At 35.0% G+C, this 20,073-nt stretch overlaps 1 protein-coding gene across 1 annotated transcript in view; it reads right to left on the minus strand.

The window, feature by feature from the left end:
• The window catches only part of Pdhx (pyruvate dehydrogenase complex component X), a 46,952-nt gene that overhangs the window by 4,918 nt on the left and 21,961 nt on the right, over positions 1-20,073 (minus strand). The window contains exons 4-9 of the mRNA XM_070032603.1: positions 14,556-14,755; positions 10,232-10,330; positions 8,353-8,527; positions 6,355-6,502; positions 4,368-4,426; positions 1,090-1,248 (exon numbers count right to left, since the gene is read on the minus strand). Coding sequence (XP_069888704.1) covers positions 1,090-1,248; positions 4,368-4,426; positions 6,355-6,502; positions 8,353-8,527; positions 10,232-10,330; positions 14,556-14,755 — 840 coding nt within the window. The remainder of the gene's footprint in view (positions 1-1,089; positions 1,249-4,367; positions 4,427-6,354; positions 6,503-8,352; positions 8,528-10,231; positions 10,331-14,555; positions 14,756-20,073) is intronic.

The raw sequence follows: 20,073 nt of genomic DNA on the forward strand, positions 1-20,073 counted from the left end.
ATTTTATCAAATATATACATTGTTATAACTGCTCTCTTTTGTGAATCTTTGTGTTTAATGTACAAATTAAACTTATCATAAGCACTTATACACAGAAAAAGTAGTATTTACAGGGTGGTTCCAAGCATCCATTGGGAGAAGTGTGTGGCAATGTACCCCTGTGAATAAGGGGGACTACTTATATCCCAGTGAACCAATCTACTAACGTTGACTTTCAAACTGGCCAAATTAATACCACCTTTCAATTAGAAACATTTGCATTTTTATCTATACAATCATACTTTGCAAGTCTTTTCAGAAGAATGAAGAAAAACCTAAAAGGTCAATTGCACTAGGTTCACATTTAATGATATATAACTAAAATTCTATTATATGTGTTTAAGAACTTGTATACATTGCTTTATTTTGGACAAACAGACCTATGCATTTATATATTGTGAGATCTCCAAAGGAGTTGTATCTTCTGTATTTTATCTCTCTTATAAATCATTCTACTACCAAACATATACCAGGTCCTTGATAAGTAAAAAGAAAATAAATACCCAAATGAATCTGAAAATTTCAATACAAAAATTTTACAACCTGTGATACTTCTACCACAAAATAACCTTGGAAATTACAGTAGCTGTCAAAGGTGACTTACTTCCTGTATTCCTGCTTACTCAGTGTGACATTTTTGGGGGAAATCACATTCCTACAGATTGGAGCAAAAAAACCCTTCTTTTCAAGTGGCCCAGGAAAAATAAAAGCACTTTTGCCACTGGAATACCAAGCAGTTTCAGTGGTATCAGGTTTAGAGAAGAGATGAATAAAATAAACTTTAAAAATGGAATGTTGTTATCATCAAGCTCTACTTATTACCACACATATAGAAAAAAGTTTTAGCTTCATTTCAACTTTAAGATTTTTTTCTGAACTAGAATCTTTGGGACTGAATTCTAAAGTTTGTGACATAAAGCTTTTGACTAGAAAGCCTCTGAATGAAGTGGATCACTAATTTCTGAATTTTTGAATACTAAATTTTCTTAAAATCTCATAGCAATGCCAGAGTGACCAGATCATGTGGAGACTATCAGGAAGTAAACCTACCTTCACAGACTTGGAAATTTCCTGTATTCCCTTAGCAGCAGCATCTTTTATGATTGGAGTAATTAAACCTTTATCTGTTGCCACAGCCACTGAAATGTCAATAGAGGATAGCTGTTTTGGGCCTGCCCCATCCCAGCTGACATTGACACCTGGCATTTGCTGGGAAACAGAGAAAGCATGTTAAGAAAGAAGCAGCTTTTGTCAAAGAAAAATAATTAACATCATTATGCCCTTTCCAAAGCAAATAGCAAGACAGAAGGAAATTAAAATTCAGTTTGAAAAATATCTTGGATCTCTGTGTTGATTATGGTTTGTGAGTCTGAAGAGTACTTAAACAGTATTTTTTTTTGAGGCAATTCTGATGTTTTTGTTTTGATCTCCTTATATCATGGCTAAAAAAGATCTCCCACTGTTAAATCTAATTACCAGAAGGTATTTATCTGATGACTAACATGCCCTCATGGGGGAGAGAGAATAGAAAAGGGTAGGGATAATATTCAATCATTTTTCTTCGGCATGAAGAAAGCCTGGCTTGTAAGAACTGTTCTGGAATATATATTAGCAAGACCTCAAAAATGACTCTTTCATACAACAGAGATCCTTTAAGCTTCACAAACAGAAGATATTGTATATATTTTGCATATAAATAAAGCAGATAAAATGGTTATACAAAGGCGTTGTCATTTAACAATGCAGCTTATGAATACAATATATCTTGATCAATGTCATACTTTTCAACTTCTTACCTATCCCTCCCTGCTCTGCCCTTGCCTTTCCTCAATCTCCTTAATTTTTTAGGGTATACATCAGATTTTAGAGTTTTTTTTTTTAACTGCAAAACTTACTCCTTCGCTTCATTTGTCCACTCCTCTCCCCTTGATCCCCCAGGAATAAATTTAATTAGGAAACCATGTAATAAAACTCCATAGAACATGGTCTAAAATGTATTTAAAATATTTAGTATTTAAGATGTATTTTAAGCCTATTAATAAAACAGTAATTAAAATGTGCTACACATTCAAGTTTTCTAACTAAATATTTCTAAATACACATGCCAAAAGAAATATCCGAACAAAAAAATACATAAACAATCCCCCCCCCCAAAAAAAAACCCTCCTACAAGACTGAAAACACAAATATGCAAAATAAAAGCAGGATAGGGTTTAGAATAACCTCAGATGGTGAGGGTATTAGAAAAACTCTAGGAAATAAATTTAAAGACTGGGATAATAACTTTGGGTATTTAGATGAAATGATATGCTGGGAAAATATATATTTCCACAATTTGGGGGAATAGCACCAGGTCTGAGCTCAGAGCCTCTTGTCTGCTATGCAGGCACACTACCATTTGATCTCTGTTCCCAGCCCTTCTGTGCCTCAGTTTTCTAACTGCAGATCATAATCTCCCTAACTCTGTTTCTCGAGTAGATGGAATTATAGGCATGTACCCTCATACCTGATCCATGCTTCCATAATTGATTAAAATTGAAATTACAGTCAAGAAGTACAGGCAGGGAAAATGGGAAGTTGCTAAGATTCCCACTTCAAAACTTGATAGACTCAAATATTTTTACTGGTGAAACCATAAGAAATAAAAATTCTTTTAACTGATAAATACAGATAAAAGAAAAAAGAATCCAAATGCACTTAGTAAAGCCACTGTTTTAAAAGAAAAAGACAAATGCTTGTGTGAAATTTAAAGTATAATTACAGTTCTTGATTTAAACTTGAACAATGAAGTATTAACAATAAGCTTGTGACTAATTCAAAGAGTATAAGATTCACAATTAGAAAATCATAAATGTAACTTAAAATATTTGGTTAAGAGAAAAGCTGTATGAAAAATGATGTACATGCTGAACAGATGTGTCTTTAAACTCCATTACTGTATTTTCTTCCCCCATCAAATAGCTTATATAGAAAGAAGGCAGACTGCAACTGGTTCTGGGTGGAGAGGCAGGAAGCCTGGGCTGCAGATTTACACCGCAGGCCAGACAGTACCACTATACCTGCTTTCTTATCACCAACACTGGGATATCTATGAGACTCCTCAAAGCTGACATGTTCAAACTCAAACCAAGATTCCCCATGTCTAGCCCGTTGTTCTCCAAGGTTTCTTAATCTCAACACAGGAAAATCCACTCCTCCATCATAGGCTAAAATCCTTACTTGCTTTCTTTCATGCTCTTCATCAAATCCAAAACCAGACCCTACTGGCTCTACTTTTGAACTGTAACTCAAATTTCTACTTCACCCCAGTTCTACTGCTACCCCTAGTCCAATATTATCTACAACCTTCTATGCTGTTTTTGCCTTGGTCGCTCCATGAGCTATATTCCAGAGACCAGTGCAGTTTCTCTTCTTCATAATGTAAGTCTCAATCATGTTAGTCTTTGTTTAAAACTTTCCAAAGGCTTCTTTCTTATTCCTAATAAAATCCCTGGTCCTTACCATGGTCATGAGGGCCTCCTGGACAGTGGTCCTCCCAACTCTTTCTCTTTCGCCTACTCATTTCAAAACATCTCACTTTCTACTCTCTGTTTTTACTAACTCTACCATCTCTCATTTCAAAACGTCTCACTTTCTACTCTCTGTTTTTACTAACTCTACCATCTCTCATTTCAAAACGTCTCACTTTCTACTCTCTGTTTTTACTAACTCTACCATCTGTGTTGAAAGTTAATGACACATTCACTAGTGTCGAGCTGTCTGAAATGTTCTTCTATCAGATATTTATTTGGCTCTCTTGCCTTTCTCACCTCTCTCCTCTCCCCTACTTCTTCCCTCCCTTCCTCTTTCTTTCATATCTCCATTATAACCTTGCCACAGAGGCCCTAGAAAACAGCACCCTAGTTATTCTACACCATTATTCTCATTATTTTGCTTTCTTTTTCCTCCTAACATTTTCACCATCTGACATATTTGTCTGTTTACCCCAACTACAAAACAGGCCCCATGACAGTAGAAACTTTGCAGGACTTCATCCACTACTATAACTTTACTGCTTAAAATGCACTTAGCACAAGGCTGAATAAATGGCCTCTATACTGCTGTAATTAGTTTGTGAGCTCTTTTGATTCTCAAGCTTCTTCATCTGTATAACATAGGAAAGTATGCACAGAAGTGTCACAATGCTCACTTGCATAGCTGATGAGCACTTAAAAAAAGTTTAAAAAACACAGGAAAGTAATAGATTATTTTTAGCAATAAAATTATAAAAATACCCAAACATAAGATTATTCAAAAGCCAGTATTATTGGGGGATTGCTACTACTTACTCTAAGAGTAACAGCCGCTGCCTTGATGATAAAATCATTTACTGAAACTTTAATGTCACCTGAAACAAAAATAATTGTATTGAAATTAGTCTTCATAATGAAACTTTAACACCAACTGTTAAGATTTCAAAATTAAAAATTACAAATGGCAACAGTAAAAGGTGATAACATTTATAGAATTTTGTTTGCTCAAGCAGTAAGGTTCCCTTAATTAGAAAAACTTGAATTACATGAGGGATAAAAGTAATAGCTCTGAATGTAAATTTACTTTCAGGGGCCAGGGATGCAGTTTAGTAGTACAGCATGCACTTAGCATATACAAGACCTTGAATTTGATCTCCAGGACCCCTTAACCCATAGCAAAATTTTCACTTCTGAACCTTGATTATACTTTCTGAACACTACAGGATACATTAAAACTATAATATAAAGAGCGAATACCAATGTCCCTAAAAGATGATAATCTCTGTGTTGTCTGTGCCCAGAAAATTTATAACAAGATTCATTTATTTCTCATTTTCAAATGTCTTTATTCTGTACATGCTTTATAATATATTAACTACATCAGAAGAGTGCTGCAGGTAGGTGTATTATTATCTATACACTTATAAGGGGTGTTTCAAATTTTCTTTTTTCTACTAGGGTGTAGAATATTTACCAACAAAGTATACAGTACAATAAACAAGAGCTGTTTCTCACAACAAGATATAGCAAAAGCCAGCTATGATGCAATGTTGGCATGGACCTAGTGCAATGAGTAAATGGGTTCTCCACCTAGACTTACAGTGAATGCACTTGAGTCAGTTTCCTTCCAGTATACATAATGATTTTAAGATAAAGCTGGAGTCTCCTCCCTTTCACACAGTACTGATAAAAACATCTGATCATAACTGATGCTTTGCTTTTGCCGATGGATAAGTGATGCTGGAAAATGAACACATTTGATTCTTTCTTACAAGAGCTTTTTAGAAAAAGGTATTAAGATAAAGATTTAGGCTTTGGTATATGTGAAGAAATACATAATCCTATTATTAGAGTATCATGGAATTTCATGTGAGCAAATAGCACATTTCAAAAATATCCTGGAGATTGTAGATGAATTGCCATAAACCAGCATACTGGTCAACTGTCAAGGTAAATGCTACTCTTCTAACTGCGATATCCAGAAATATGTAAGTATTCTGAATTGTCTGTTTCTCTAAGATTCCCTTTAAGAGTAGAAACATAAATGGGTTTCCAGTTTCAAGAACTTGAGGTCTGAGGATCATGGTTCAAAGCCAGCCCGGGCAGTAAAGTGTGGCAGATTCTTATCTCCTATTAACTACCAAAAGGACAGTGCTCAGGCCCAGAGTTCAAGCCCCAGAACTGTTTAAAAACCAACAAAACAAAACAAACCCTTTAATAGTAATCACATACAGAAGATATGGCCTATATAAATTCAAATGCTTGAGTATGATATTGTTATGAACTCCTTCTGCCCAGCTTATATAGCTCTCTTGGCTTGCTCCTTACTTACTCTGCTTTCCTTAGGTACATTGAGTGAAGATCCACAGCCATCACCAGCTATAACTCTCAAACCTACAACTTAATTCCACAGTACTCACCTAGCTTTCTGTCTTTAATTCATCTCAAGCATTCTTGGGCCAATCTTTTACCTTGAAACACTTTGATCACTTGCTCCTTTGTCCCCATACTCCCTAGGTTTTCTTCCTTCTGTCTACTCACTACTCATCTTAATCTCTTTTTCTCAATTGTGGCATCTCCCAACCAGGAAGTTTCATTCTACAGTTTTGATACTACTGCTATAATAATTACGGTTCCCCCAAACTCCACTTCTTCTTCTTCTGGTTTTTTTTTTTTGGTTCTTGTATAATCCGCACCCAGACAGAAAGTGAAATTATAAGCTATATAATGTCCATTTTATAAAGGATTTCAGAACAATTAAGTTAGCATGTGTACTGCATTAAGTAAACTCCAGTTTACTGACCTCTCACTAAATCTTGTCTAACTTTTAAAACTGCTCCCAGGTCACAGTCAGCAGTAGCATATGCATGAGGTACAGTACTTTTAGACTCAGTTAACCTCTTGGCAATAACTCTTCGAATATTGCTAGCAGGAATATCAGTGAATGTGCCCTGCATAAACAAATGAACAAAAAAGAAAAGAAAAATAATGGCAATTTGTCCATTAAAATCACAAGGTAGAATGGAAGAAAGCAGAAGAAAAAAAAACTGCCTATCTGTACTCTAGTCTCAATGACTGGTAACTCATGATATCAATTAAAGACTAATACAGGAAAAGAACTATTAAAACTATTTTTATATGGAGGAAAATCGAAGACATTTTGGGCTTTGGAATACCCTATTATATATAAAAAGTGGTAAAATTCAAAACTTTCAGCTATAAGTAAGTTATTTTATATTTCTAATTTAAGAAAGTTATAAAGAAATCTACCAAATTATAATTAATTTTCCCATGAATGTGTCCATATTCAATTTACAAATTTACATATATAGGAGGGGGAAAGGAGAGAAAATGGGAGAGATTGGCAGCAAGAAACATACATATACATACACCCACATATATGTATATATACACTAAAAGCTGTAAGTAGCTTTTGTTAGAAACAGCTCTTAGTAAAATCCAGAGCAGAAATAATGTGCCTACTATAGGCCATTCTTACAAAAAATGGCATAAAGTAGAAAAATATAAGCAATATAATGGTTAACCTGTCTTAAGTGTTTCTAATTTTGTTGGTAATTTTAAAAACTCAAAACCATTTTTACTAGGAATTAAAAATACAAAGTATAGAGCCAGGTACTGGGGGCTCGCACCTGTAATTCTAGCTACTCAGGAGGCTGAGATCTGAGGATCGCAGTTCCAAGTCTGTGAGACTCTTATCTACAATTTACCACCCAAAGACCAGAAGTGAAGCTGTGGCTCAAGTGGTAGAGTGTTAGTCTTGAGTACACGTACACGTGCATGTACACACACACATTTTCCTGTAACTTTAGTATTGCTTTTGCATTCTGGGCCTTGAACCTTTCATAACAGTAGGATGTCCTCAAATTATATATAATTACTTCCTTCTCCTCACTCATTCTGGAAGGACATTACAATCTCCTCAGAATAAAGCAACTGAAAATATACCTTATTTCTTTTATACAAATGACCTCTTCTGGAATTAAACATTTCATGTTAACAAAGTATCTGACTACTTAGATAAATGCTTTCTACATTCTATAAGCATCTGATAAGATTTATCTTAATTTGAATAACTTACTTTTTAAAGATTTGGCAACACAAAGTTTTTCCGTAAAGTATGCTGTATACACATAAATGTATACCAAAAAAAAAAAAAATCTGTTTGCCATGAAATTTGTACTTAAACCTCTTTCAAATATAGTGAACTATATTTCTGTTAGTAAGAACAGTGTAAGTTTATTTCTCCAGTTATTTATTCAATTTTAAATATCCTACATTGCTTCTGATTAGAAATAAATGACATGAAGTACTAGAAAAGGAATAGAGAGGAAAACTGAGTACTCTGAAAACAAAACAGCTGTTACACTGCATATGTATGAGATATAACAATGTCATCATAACTGATTTGTTATATGGTATAGCCCACATAATTCTTTATAGTGAGGCTATCAATTCTAGCTAAAAAATAAAATATCCACTAAAAGTAGCTAATGTCAACCACCAATGATTTTTAAACCCAAGGAAAACAAGACAAGCAAATTATCATGTTTACACAGCACATGTAGGTACTGAGGTTGTGGAATTTGTGCAGATTTAACCTGAATTATAGTTAGTGCTACCCAAACATTTATGTTGTGACAAGAAGTCTGCAAGAAAAGCCTCTGAAGCATTTATTTTTCATTAGAACTTTAAGTTATTACTAAAATGGATTGATAAAATCATTAGTAAGTAATTTTTCCCCCCTCTCACTTATCTGAAAATCGTACTCAGAGGGAATTACCACAGCATTGGGTTGTCCAGGAGTTGATAATGGTGGGATATTGGGCCGGGGATATGATGGCCCAGTTGTGGCAGGGGGTGGCAAAGAGGCTTTTGGAGTGACTGGAGGAGCTGGGGCTGGTCTAGTCTCAGTAATCTTGCCCATCTGTTTCAGCTTGACCAGGTTGAGAGCATCTCTGGAGATCAGAGAAAATAGATAATTATGATTACTGATACAGAATACAAGCTTGCTATTAGAAAATAAAGGTCAGATATAAAAGGACAATACAGAAGTATATAAAAAATTAATTATTTGAGCTCAAAAAGTAATTTTTTCTACAAAGTTTTCTGTTTATTATTTGTGTAATAAGCACAATTTCAAAAACCAAATGGTAATTAGAATTTCCTCACAGTACTGGGTATCGATATCAATTTTCAAAAAGTAAATTGGTTTTTATTAGGCAGTATCTAGGTACATAAATAATTTACTAATTAAAATATGCCTCCTATACCTGTGAAACAATTTTCAAATAGCATTTAGACAGTAGTCATTAGGACATTTGCTAAATCATTACTTATTCTACCATAAATGATCTTGGTTATGGCTAGGCTATCATACCATATTTAATTTGCCCAATATGTTATGAACAAAAGCTAAAGTAATGAAGATAACCTAGAGCATCATTTAGAATGATAAATAATTAAACTAGCTACTAGCCTAAAAGGCTAGTATGTTACTATGTTACTTTATAACCTCTGACTAGCCCAACTTATAAAAATTCTAGCCAATGCAATTATTTCTAATCTGTATTACTTAAATATGAAATTAGCCTATAGAATTTAAGAGGACAGACATAAATGTTTCTCACTGGTCTCCCACAAGTTGTCTGCTTTCACAGATAATTTTGTATGGCCTGAGAATGATGTTATATTATTTAAATGGCCCTTGGCAGGAAAAAAGGTTCTCCATCCATGCTTTAAAACATTAATACAATTAAAAATATTTAATGTGGCTGTCAACAGGAATGTAGTCCATATTGCTAAGTAAGTTGTAAATTAGTTCAAAAGCCAGTTCAATTATTCTTTGTCTTCCCTATTAGGTTAAGGGCCAATAGAGAAGGGATCACTTGTTTCAATATACTTCTGGAAAATTTGAAAATTTAAACAAATATAAATACATTCCAGTTTCTTGACTAGGAAGACTATCACAAAGACGACAGCTTTTACTAAGCTAATTTAATACAATTCCATAAAAATAAAAGTCCCTTGCCCTAATATAACTGTAAAGCTAGAAAAACTGTTTAAAATTACTGGGAAGAATAGTTAAAAACTAAACTAACAAATTAGCTTATAGAAAAGAATAAAGGAAGAAATTTGTATCTCAGATTTTAAAACATACCATAAAATATAATTAAACATGTAGCAATAAAAAAGAATGGTACTAACTCATGGACAAACAGATCAATGGAACAGAAAAAGCAATCTAAAAAGAGACGAAAACTGAATGTGGAAATTAATAGCCGCCAGTGAATAAATCCACAACATAGGAATTATTTTTTAAACTGTATTTCCATGTTTTAGAAATTAACTGTGACTGGGTGATAATTTAATACAAACTTAAAATATAATTTCTTACTGTTCTGTACTTTAATTTTCTACATTCATCACCAATTCTAAGCATCTGGCTTAGTTTCTAAATTAGAACTGTTCTTCAATAATGCAACAATTACCCAGAAAACAACCCTTGAAAAGGGTACAATTTAGACTGACAAAAGCAGTTAAAGCACAAAAGAAGTGTACCCCCTTTTAAATTCTAACACTGAATAAACTCTTTGTAAATGCTTTGAGAGGGAAAAAAAGACAAATGATATATAACTGATTGTTAAGGAAAGCACACACACTCTTTAGTGAAGATTCCCCGAGGGCCAGTAGCTGTGCCCTGGCTGGCATCCAGTGCATGCTTTTCCAGAATATTACGGGCAGCTGGACTCAAGCGGAACCTAAGAAGAAACATGAAGATTAATGGAATTAATTAACACTTACATTAATTCAAATATATCTAAGTGTTAAACAATTTACTGTCATTAGAAAAACAAAATCTTTTGCTAAAGTTAAAATGACTTCCATAGATAATTTGGCAAATAATCTGTACCCATGTAGTTTATATTGTGGTCAGAACATATCTAAAACACACCGGGACAAAACAAGTAGTAATAAATTATACAGGACTCTAGGCATTCACACAATGAGACCAAAGAAGGATATTCTTAGGAGAGGAACACAAAGGCATAATGCCTATGTGCCTCTAACCATATAATATAATATTTATTGAAATGAATTCCAGGAAATGGAAACAAGAAGTTTTTTCTTTGTTATTGTTTTCTTTTGTCTTTTTTTAAAATCTGCTTTGGGAGGATAGGTAGGGGGGAGACAGAAATGGAGAGACAAAGATTCAACAGATGCAGTCATGGTACTCACTAGACACTATGTTGAAAATATACAACTTGTGGGTGGGGACAAGAAGGAAAAACAGGTAGAGAGCAAGGGAAGGGGTGAGACACTATCCAAAAATAACTGTATGCTTTACCTGACTTATGTAACTGTAACCCCTCTGTGCATCCCTTTCATAGAAACAATAAAATAGTTTTGAAAAATATTTAAAGTAAGAATAAATGTTAAGAGGAAAAAGTTACCATTTTGCCTAGAAACATTTCATGTAGCTCCTCAATAGGAAACTATCACATCAGGAAGGGACTGTTTGGTCATCTGTTTTTTTATTGTGGAAAAACTATCAAATTTACCATGCTAAACACTTTTAGGTATACACTCTCATGGTATTAAGTATATACAGCAATTTCCACCATCTATATCCAGAGCTATTTCAGGTTTCCCAACTGAAACTGTATCCATTAAACAATAAAAGGATGCCTCCTTCCTCTCAAACTAGACAAGCTAATCTGACTCCTCTGGATCCTGCATCACAGTATCCACACTATTTGCCCTTTTGTGACTGGCTTAGTCTAGTAAACACAATGTCTTCAAGGGCCACCCATACTGCAGCATGTATCATATCTGTACTTTGAAGAGTACAAGTCAAGGTGTGGCCACATAGCATTTTGGACCTATGAATTGTTTCCACTGTTTTGCTATAGTGAATATTATGCTGTGTGCTTACAGGTATACAAACACCTGTTTTGTATTCTTTTCAGTATACACTCAGAAGCAGAACTTCAGGATGACATAGTAATTTTATTTTTAATTTTAATTCTCACAGCAGCTGCACCTGTTTACATTTTTACCAGTAATGCAGAGAAACTGCAATTTTTCCACATGTTCACTATCACTCAGGGTTTTGTTTTTCACTTGTTTTTTGGTTTGAATAATAACTACTTTAGTGGATTTCATTGTAGTTTGATTTGTATTAAACTAATCATTGGTGAGGCTGAATATCTTTTCAGGTGCCTACTAGCCACCTGTTTGTCTTCTTGAAGAAATTGATTTATATCTATTTATATTCTGTGCCTATTTTTTTCTTTATTTTTTTGTATGCCAGTAATCAGGCTTAAACACATGGCCTTGTGCTTTTACTTGGCTTTTTTCAAGCACAAGGCTGGTGCTTAAGCCATGACTCCACATCCAGCTTTTTTGCTGATTAACTGGAGATAGAGTCTCTAGAATTTGCCTTGTTGGGTTGGTTCCAAACTGTGCCCCTCAAATCTCAGCCTTTTGAGTAACTAGGATTTCTGGTGTGGGCCACTGGAATATGGATCTATGCCTAACTTTAATTGGGTTGTTTCATTGTTACTGGATTGTATCTCTCATAATTAAATAAATTCCTACTATTTATATGTAAGCATTTTCTTTTACATATACTCTAGAACAGTAAACAAAGGAAAGGAATTATATTGATATATGGGTAAGGAAATTGAGGCTCACCAACACCTTCCTTTAAACAAAGCAGCCAATATAAAGAACTATTCAGACCCAAAAATTTAAAACGAGCAAATGAAGAAGACCAGACTATGATGCCTGCTGCACTTGAAAAAAGTAACTCTAATGCATCCACAGTGGTCTAGTGTTATCAAATCTTTAAGCTTTTTAAAAAAGATACTGATATTGTAGGCTTTTCAGGTTAAAAAAAAAAAATCACTGTGTGTACCAACACTTGTGTCATGTTATAAATATGCTCTCCATGAACCCCCTGGCGTCACAAGGACAGACACAAAAAGAAAGAATTGTCTCAGCAAGGCAAACTGTACTTCTGCAGGAAGGTTTCCCATCAGCCAGAAATCTGACAAGCAAGCACACATGGTAAGCAGGCTGTTTCCCTATTTATATAATGCAGCAGGCCCCACCTCTCTGCTCAGATAGGTTGAGTTCAGGTTCACAATCTGCTCACCATTGGCTAGTTTGAATAAAGTAAGATGCATTTATATGAGGGGACCATTACAAGACTTTGAAATAAGATTAACAGTACACAAGTAATCTCAAAACATACACACATCCTCTGCTATTTCTTGAACAATCTGAAGTGTATCTTTTAAGGTGTGTCTTAATTCCATTTTAGAAAAACCAATTAAGACAAAACCTTACATTAAAAAAATATTTTCTTATCCTAAATCAGTAGTAGTAGTTGTTGTTCTTCTCCTTCTTTCTCTTTCTCCTCCTCCTCCTCCTCCTCTTCCTCCTCTTCTTCCTCTTCCTCCTTCACTTCCCCTTCCCCCCACCCCTCCTGCATGGGCACTGTCACTGAACTTCTTTTGCTCAAGGCTAGCACTCTACCACTTGAGCCACAGTGCCACTTCCGGCTTTTTCTGTTTATGTGGTACTGAGGTATCGAACCCCAGGGGTTCATGCATGCTAGGCAAGCACTCTACCAATAAGCCACACTCCCAGCCCCTCAGTTGTTCTTTTTCCTTTCCATAGTTGCTGAAATTGTCTAGCAGAATAATCAACAGGAGTTAAGCTACCAGGCCAAAGCAGGAACTTTTAAGCAACCCAGTTTTTCTCACAACCAGTTCAGAAGCATACCAGTCTTTAATGATGACTGCCAGGACTGCAGCACATATTACTGCCTTTGAAAGGAAAGAATATTAGTAAGTACAAGACATTAGATGAGTCTGTTTTCTGATCTTCATGGTAAATAAAAGAATAGAAAATAAAGGGACTCAAGATCTAAAGGGAATTTTTTATAAAGTACTAATTACAACTCATTTATCATTATATGTAATTATAATGATGTATAATTATCAAATTAGCATATTACACCTCATAAATACATACAAATAATGTTTCAACTAAAAATAAAAAGCCAAAATAAAATAATCAGTTCTTCAAAAATACTATAATATTTTTCTAACAAAAATTAGCAGGGGTAAAAACATAAAATATTGAGAGGGGTGAAATTAAGGAAAATAAACTTAAAAGATCTGAATTTAAAATTCAAAAGCAGTTCTTAATAGGACTATGCCTTTATGAAAAAACTCTTTTCAGGAAAAAGTTAATTTTGTAAAATCAGAGAGAACATTACTTGTTAAAATTTATAGTCCAGCAGTTAAAGCTATGTAAACTGACCTTTACTAAATATTAGTTTAAGCTCTAATTTATGTCAAAGTCTTAAATACACATGTTAAAATGATCACTGGATTTTTAGATTAGTTGCACAGTTAAAACCTGAATTCACATTACAGTGGTAAGAATTCTGTGAATGGGAACACCATAATGAAGCTTGGCCCAACAAATGCCACCATGGAATTCTTAAACCCAACTCAAGCTCAAGTGTAGACACAGACTGTTTTGTTCTCTACTGGGGAAAATAGGGCTGTCAGAGTACCTGGAACATAAAAAGGATTTTATAATTGCTTATTGAGTTAAAAATGATGGTAAAATAATTGCTCTTAGATGCTAGTGTCTAAGAGAAAAAAGGGAAGATTGGCAACTTCCTACTTACTATATAAGGATGCTTTCACATGCTTGAAAACAACTGAAGCCCTAAAAAGTTGAGTGTTAATGGCTCATATCTGTACCTGGAGATTACGATTTAGAGCTAACCCACACAGAAAAGTCGTTGAGACTCTACCACCAAAAAACCCAGCAAAATGACAGAGGGGAGGCATGGCTCAATTGGTAGAGCACCAGCAGCAAGCAAAGTCAAGTAAGAGTACTAGGCAATGAATTCAGGCCACAGTAATGCTACAGCAGTTTCATTTACACAAACATACTCACTGCATTGGGCCTGCTGGGTGTTGCTTCTTAGCAGGAACAGAAACCTGTGGTTCTGGTGAGGGATGAGGCATTGATGGTTTTGAAACTGGTGGTGGAGGCCCAACATCTTTGGGAATTTCAACTTGTTTCCAATCTTCTCCTTCTTCAACCATCAAGCCAATTAGTGAACCTAGCCTTACATCTTTGGCTCCTTCTTCAACCTATATTTTAAAAAGAAAATGGTTCAGATGGAAAGGTTATAATTGTAGGAAGTAGCTTATTCCTTTGTTGTCTAATTTAGTACTGGCTAGGTAGATCTTTTAATTTGAGCTAAAAGCTGCTTTAAAGATGGCCTGCCTCCACCATTAATCCTTCACTTTCCCTTCCTACCTTCTCCCACTTAAAACCCTCTCTTTACCACTCTTTCCTCCAGTTTCTTATGCTACTTGCTGAAATAAAGGAACAAATCCTGAACCTCTCTTTTATTCTCCGTCTCAAAAATACATGCCCAGGCTTTTTATTGGCTGCCCTGGGCTTACCAACTTTTGTAGGGACTAGCCTCAAATCACAGTTCTCCTGATCTCTTTCTCCCAAGTAGCAAGGATTATTGATGTTAATCACCCTGTCCATCATCCTTTGTTTTTCTTCCATATAAAATGAAAGATATTTACAATTAGCCCTGCTGACTTACAGCTCATTAGTACATACATATTTAATCTTAAGCCTGCCATTTAAAACACTAGTCTTTCCTCCCATTGTATACAGACATCTTAGCTTTTAATACTGGCTCTACTACTTACTAGTTACATTATTCGTGAAGTGTATTTCATCATGCTTGTTTCTTGATCTGGATAATGGAAATAATAAGTAGCTATTTATGAGAGCAGTCATAAGAAATAGCGGTAAATGACTTAGAATAGCAGTAGTTGGTTGCAAATGTGGCTTAGTGGTAGAGTGCTTAGCATGAGTGCTTGCCTAGCATGCATGAAGCCCTGGGTTCCAACCTTCAGTACCACATAAACAGAAAGAACCAGAAGTGGCACGGTGGCTTAAGTGGTAGAACACTAGATTTGAACACAGGGGCTCAGGGACAGAGCTAAGCGCTAAGTTCAAGCCCCAGGACTGGCAGAAAAAAAAAATAGCAGCAGTCATTTGACATAAATGTCAAAGGTATTATTATTGCTGTGGTGGCATTGTTATTCAAGTTACTAATTTTTAAAACAGGAAATATATTCAACAAGGACCAAGTGTCCATGGCTGAGGGCTGAAAATGCATACATAGGCCTATCATCTCTGTAAGAGTACTAGAGGGTACACAACATACAATGGTGGTAAGACCTGTGACAAACTGTTTTGACAATATTCATAAGAGAAGCTGCATTCTGTGCCTTCACAGGAGTTCCTGTTATGGATTTGGTCCCAAAGAGCTTCCATAGGCTGCCATTAGTCATAACCAAATGTGCTAAATGAAACCTACAGAGCTTATCCCCATATCCAAAGTATAGGGCAAAACACAAAAATATCGAAAACTGTATTTCCTAACAGAAATTGAAGGGATTCATTCCATCAAGGTATATTGTAATAACTGTTTCTAGTCCTAGAATTATAATAATTCTACATTATGTAATTATTTAGGCATTTTCAATTTCTTTAAAAGTGAACAGTTTGAAAACTATGACAGTTTGGTCAATGACAGAACATGTGCACAGATGAGTACTTGGCTCAGCTCTGTTTGTCATAACATCTCTTTCTTCTTGTTGTTGTTGGTCATGGGGCCTGAACTCTAGGCTCAGTCCCTGAGCCTCTCTGTGCTCAAGGCTAGTGCTCTACCATGTGAGCCCCAGTGCCACTTCTGGCTTTTTCTGCTTATGTGGTACTGAGGAATCGAACCCAGGGCCTCATGCATGTAAAGCAAGTACTCTATCACTGAGCCACCTTCCCAGCCCTGTCGTAACTTTTTTTTTTTTTTTTTTTGGTCGGTCGCGGGGCTTGAACTCTGGGCCTGGGCACTGTCCCTCAGCTCTTCAAGGCTAGTGCTCTACCACTTTAGCCACAGTGTCACTTCCAGTTTTCTGAGTGGTTTATTGGAGATAAGAGTCTCACAGGCTGGCTTTGAACCGTGATCCTCAGATATCAGCCTCCTGAGTAGCTAGGATTACGGGCGTGAGCCACCAGCGCCTGGTTGTCATAACATTTTCAACCATTACCCAACTTCACACTTCTTTTACTCTTCAATATAAATAACCTGTTAAGTCAAATTCATAATAAACTCTGGTTTAAGAGAAAGCAAATCAATGATGGTTAAAATTTGGAGAGAGAAAAAACTAAACATTGAATAATAGCTGTCTGGCTTTCAAATTCCAGACAGACTCTAACCTAGTATTGATACATTTAATTCTAACAAGTTATTTGGGTGAGCTATATTATTATTATTATTCCTACCTATAGATTACTTGCTCAGTTGGCAAGATATACCACATGAAGACAAAAAAATAACTGTTATCTGTAGTATTTTTAAAATCCCGCTGAGAAGATACAAAGTAGATATGATTGATTTAGCTTTTAATTGATGGGACTCATAGACTGTCTTTCCTCAAAATGTGTCATTTACCCATTTCAGTATGAAAATAGTTACAACTGAGAATAAATTCTATTTAGTAAAAATTTCCCTTAGCTTTGAAAGGGTACTTTCATAATTTAGAATATGGTCTACAAAGTCAAATCAATTCAAGGTCACTCAGTTTCAAATTTTTCCATAACTTTAGAACTATTTAAGAGGCATCTTTGAAGTCAATTGTGGGCAACTAAATAAAGGTATGGAAGAAGGGTAATCTAACCAAGTAGTAGTGAAATAATACACTTTCTAGCCAAGCAGTAGTGGCTCATGCCTGTTATCCTAGCTACTAAGGAGGCTGAGATCTGAAAATAGCAGTTCAAAGCCATTCTGGGCAGTAGTCTGTGAGACTTGAGGAGAAGCAGAGAGACAGCACCCAGGCCTTAAGCTAAGTGCCAATACAGACACACACACAAAACACAGTACACTTTAGAGAAAAATATCAGACACAGCTTAGAGATTCAGGTAACAAACTAACTGAATAATGTAATAAGATAATTAATTCTTTTGGTTTTAATATTTAGATGATGGAGTAGCTTTTAGTTGCTTTAATATCTATGGAGGTTATTGTTTAGAAAGAGTTCTATTTTTGATGGTTGCTTTGAAGGGTAGTCTACAAAAAAATTATAAAATTAAAAATATGTTAGTATCCTAGACTCTTCACCCTCAAGGAATATTCTGGAAGCTACATTAGACAAGGCCTCCAAATATGTCATTCACTGTAGGACTCTATTAGCATTGAAAAGATCTGCTGTTTTTGCTTAGTAATAAATTTAAAAATTAATGAACTGATTGTGTTCAAGTAATAGTTTTAAAGATTTTTACACAATTTACTAGTGATAAAAAGGAAATTTAAAAACTCTTGTTAACTGAAATTAGATAAATCACAAAATTATTTACATTAATGTAATTATTCTTTATTAACATAATAAGAATATCTAAGGTTTTTCTGGTTCTAATTATAATGTAATAAATATTATTACATTTAAAGTGGTATTCGTGTGAAAAAGGTATGATTGTTTACAAGGAAAATAATACAACTAAGGGATAAAAGAATAAAAAAGTTCCTCAGAGACCATGGAATTAAATTCCCAAGAAGAGTAAAATTTCTACTGTGGATTCAATGTTTTTATACAGTTTTAGTACTTATTTTTAGTATTTAGCTTTAGGACATCCCAAACCTTCTAATAAGCTCAGTTGATTCTAAAGTAGAAACCTTTTTTATATATTCCTATAAAAATCATTTTTATTATGTGCTAATGTAAGAATTATGCCACAATGAAAGATAAGAGTATAGCTTTTGCTATCATTTATAGCAAGTGGTAGTAGTGGGGTAGGATAGGATAAAGGGTAGGCAGAGCAAATACTACTAATGAATCTTTTTTTTTTTTAATTTAATTTTATTTTATTTGAGAACATACTGTACAGAGGGGCTACAATTACATGGGCAGGATAATGCATACATTCCTTACCAAGCATTGCAGCCTCCTCCTTTGTTTACCCTTCACCTCCCTTCCCAGCCTCCCCCCTCCCCCCACCCAATTATACCCCCCTCCCCCCCCCCACACCGACATTATAAAGCTGGTTTTGACATGACATTTTGTACTTCTCATTGTTGCAACAGGTCCACCTGAATCCTTAAACGACTTGTTTGTCCCCATGTCCTCCACATGTTATACTGACATCAAATATACTACTAATGAATCTTAATTTTTTTCTCTATTTTTTTCCCCTGTAAAATTCAATCTACAGTCACAGGAATGTAGATGTATTTCTATAGTATTAACATATTAATAAAGCCACAAAGGTCTAAAATATACATGCACGCTGTCTTTGCTCAGAAAATAACTGTGTCCTTAGGGCAGCTGTGACAAATATGCAGCACCGAGAGCACACTTCCCCCTTGCAGAGCATAAGGGGCTGGATGAGTAGGCATTGCTGCCCCACTGACATGGTTAGCAAACTGAAATACACTGCTAAGCAGCCAAGTGGAAAATGCTATCAGTCCTGGAAAACTTTCATAGCCCAAATAATCCAGAACCAGAGCCAAGAGAGAGCCTGCCAAAAAGCACACAAGAAATTAGAACTGGACTTATTACATAATGTAACTCAAACAATCTTTTTCAAAATACTACATAAACTATCCTTAATTATTTTGGGTACAAATATTTTTATTTTTCCAACTTCAAAGTCACAAAAAAACTTAAACATCAATTCATATTTCCCTCAAGGAAGATGATTATATTATACTGTGTCTCAATCTGGCTGTTAGGATAATAGAAAGTAAAGAGTGTCTAATCTACTACAGTGTCAGAGATGAAATGTTAAGGGGCTAGAAGAAAATTGGTAAGGCAATTTTCTAATGAAAAAAATGCTAAAAAAATCTACATCCAATTATAGTATAATATTCCAAAGTTTGGTTTTTGGACAGCGTATACATAGGAAAGTGTGCTATCCATGCTCAATGCAAAGGTAAGTTGCTAGCTTAGAATGAAAACCTATTAACAAAGGACACCAACAGAGATGTGGCTTACTGAACAAATCAAACTGTATAACCTCAATGGACATTAACTGTCAAGTCACAGCCAATCAATATTAAGAATGAGATAGTCATAGAGACTGACAGGGAAGCTAATGATCATCAATAGCTGAGCAAACAACTGTAATGATGAGATTAGGGATGTTTATTGAGCTCTTAGTGGGTTACAGTCTTAGGATAAGCACTTATGTGTTTTTTTTCCCCTACCACCTTGTGACATTATAATCTTCTCACTTTACTATGAAGATAAAGGAATCTGCTACTCATTACACAGCTACTAACTGGCACAAGTTTTAATGATATCAGTTTAGCAGCAGTGTGACTGAAGAGCTTACAGTCCTGGCTACGATACCATATGCGCTACTAAATGTTCTAGAAGTTAATAT

This window comes from Dipodomys merriami, unplaced genomic scaffold (assembly GCF_024711535.1).
Source record: "Dipodomys merriami isolate MVZ:Mamm:240054 unplaced genomic scaffold, mDipMer1.0.p SCAF_21, whole genome shotgun sequence".
Taxonomy (NCBI): domain Eukaryota; kingdom Metazoa; phylum Chordata; class Mammalia; order Rodentia; family Heteromyidae; genus Dipodomys; species Dipodomys merriami.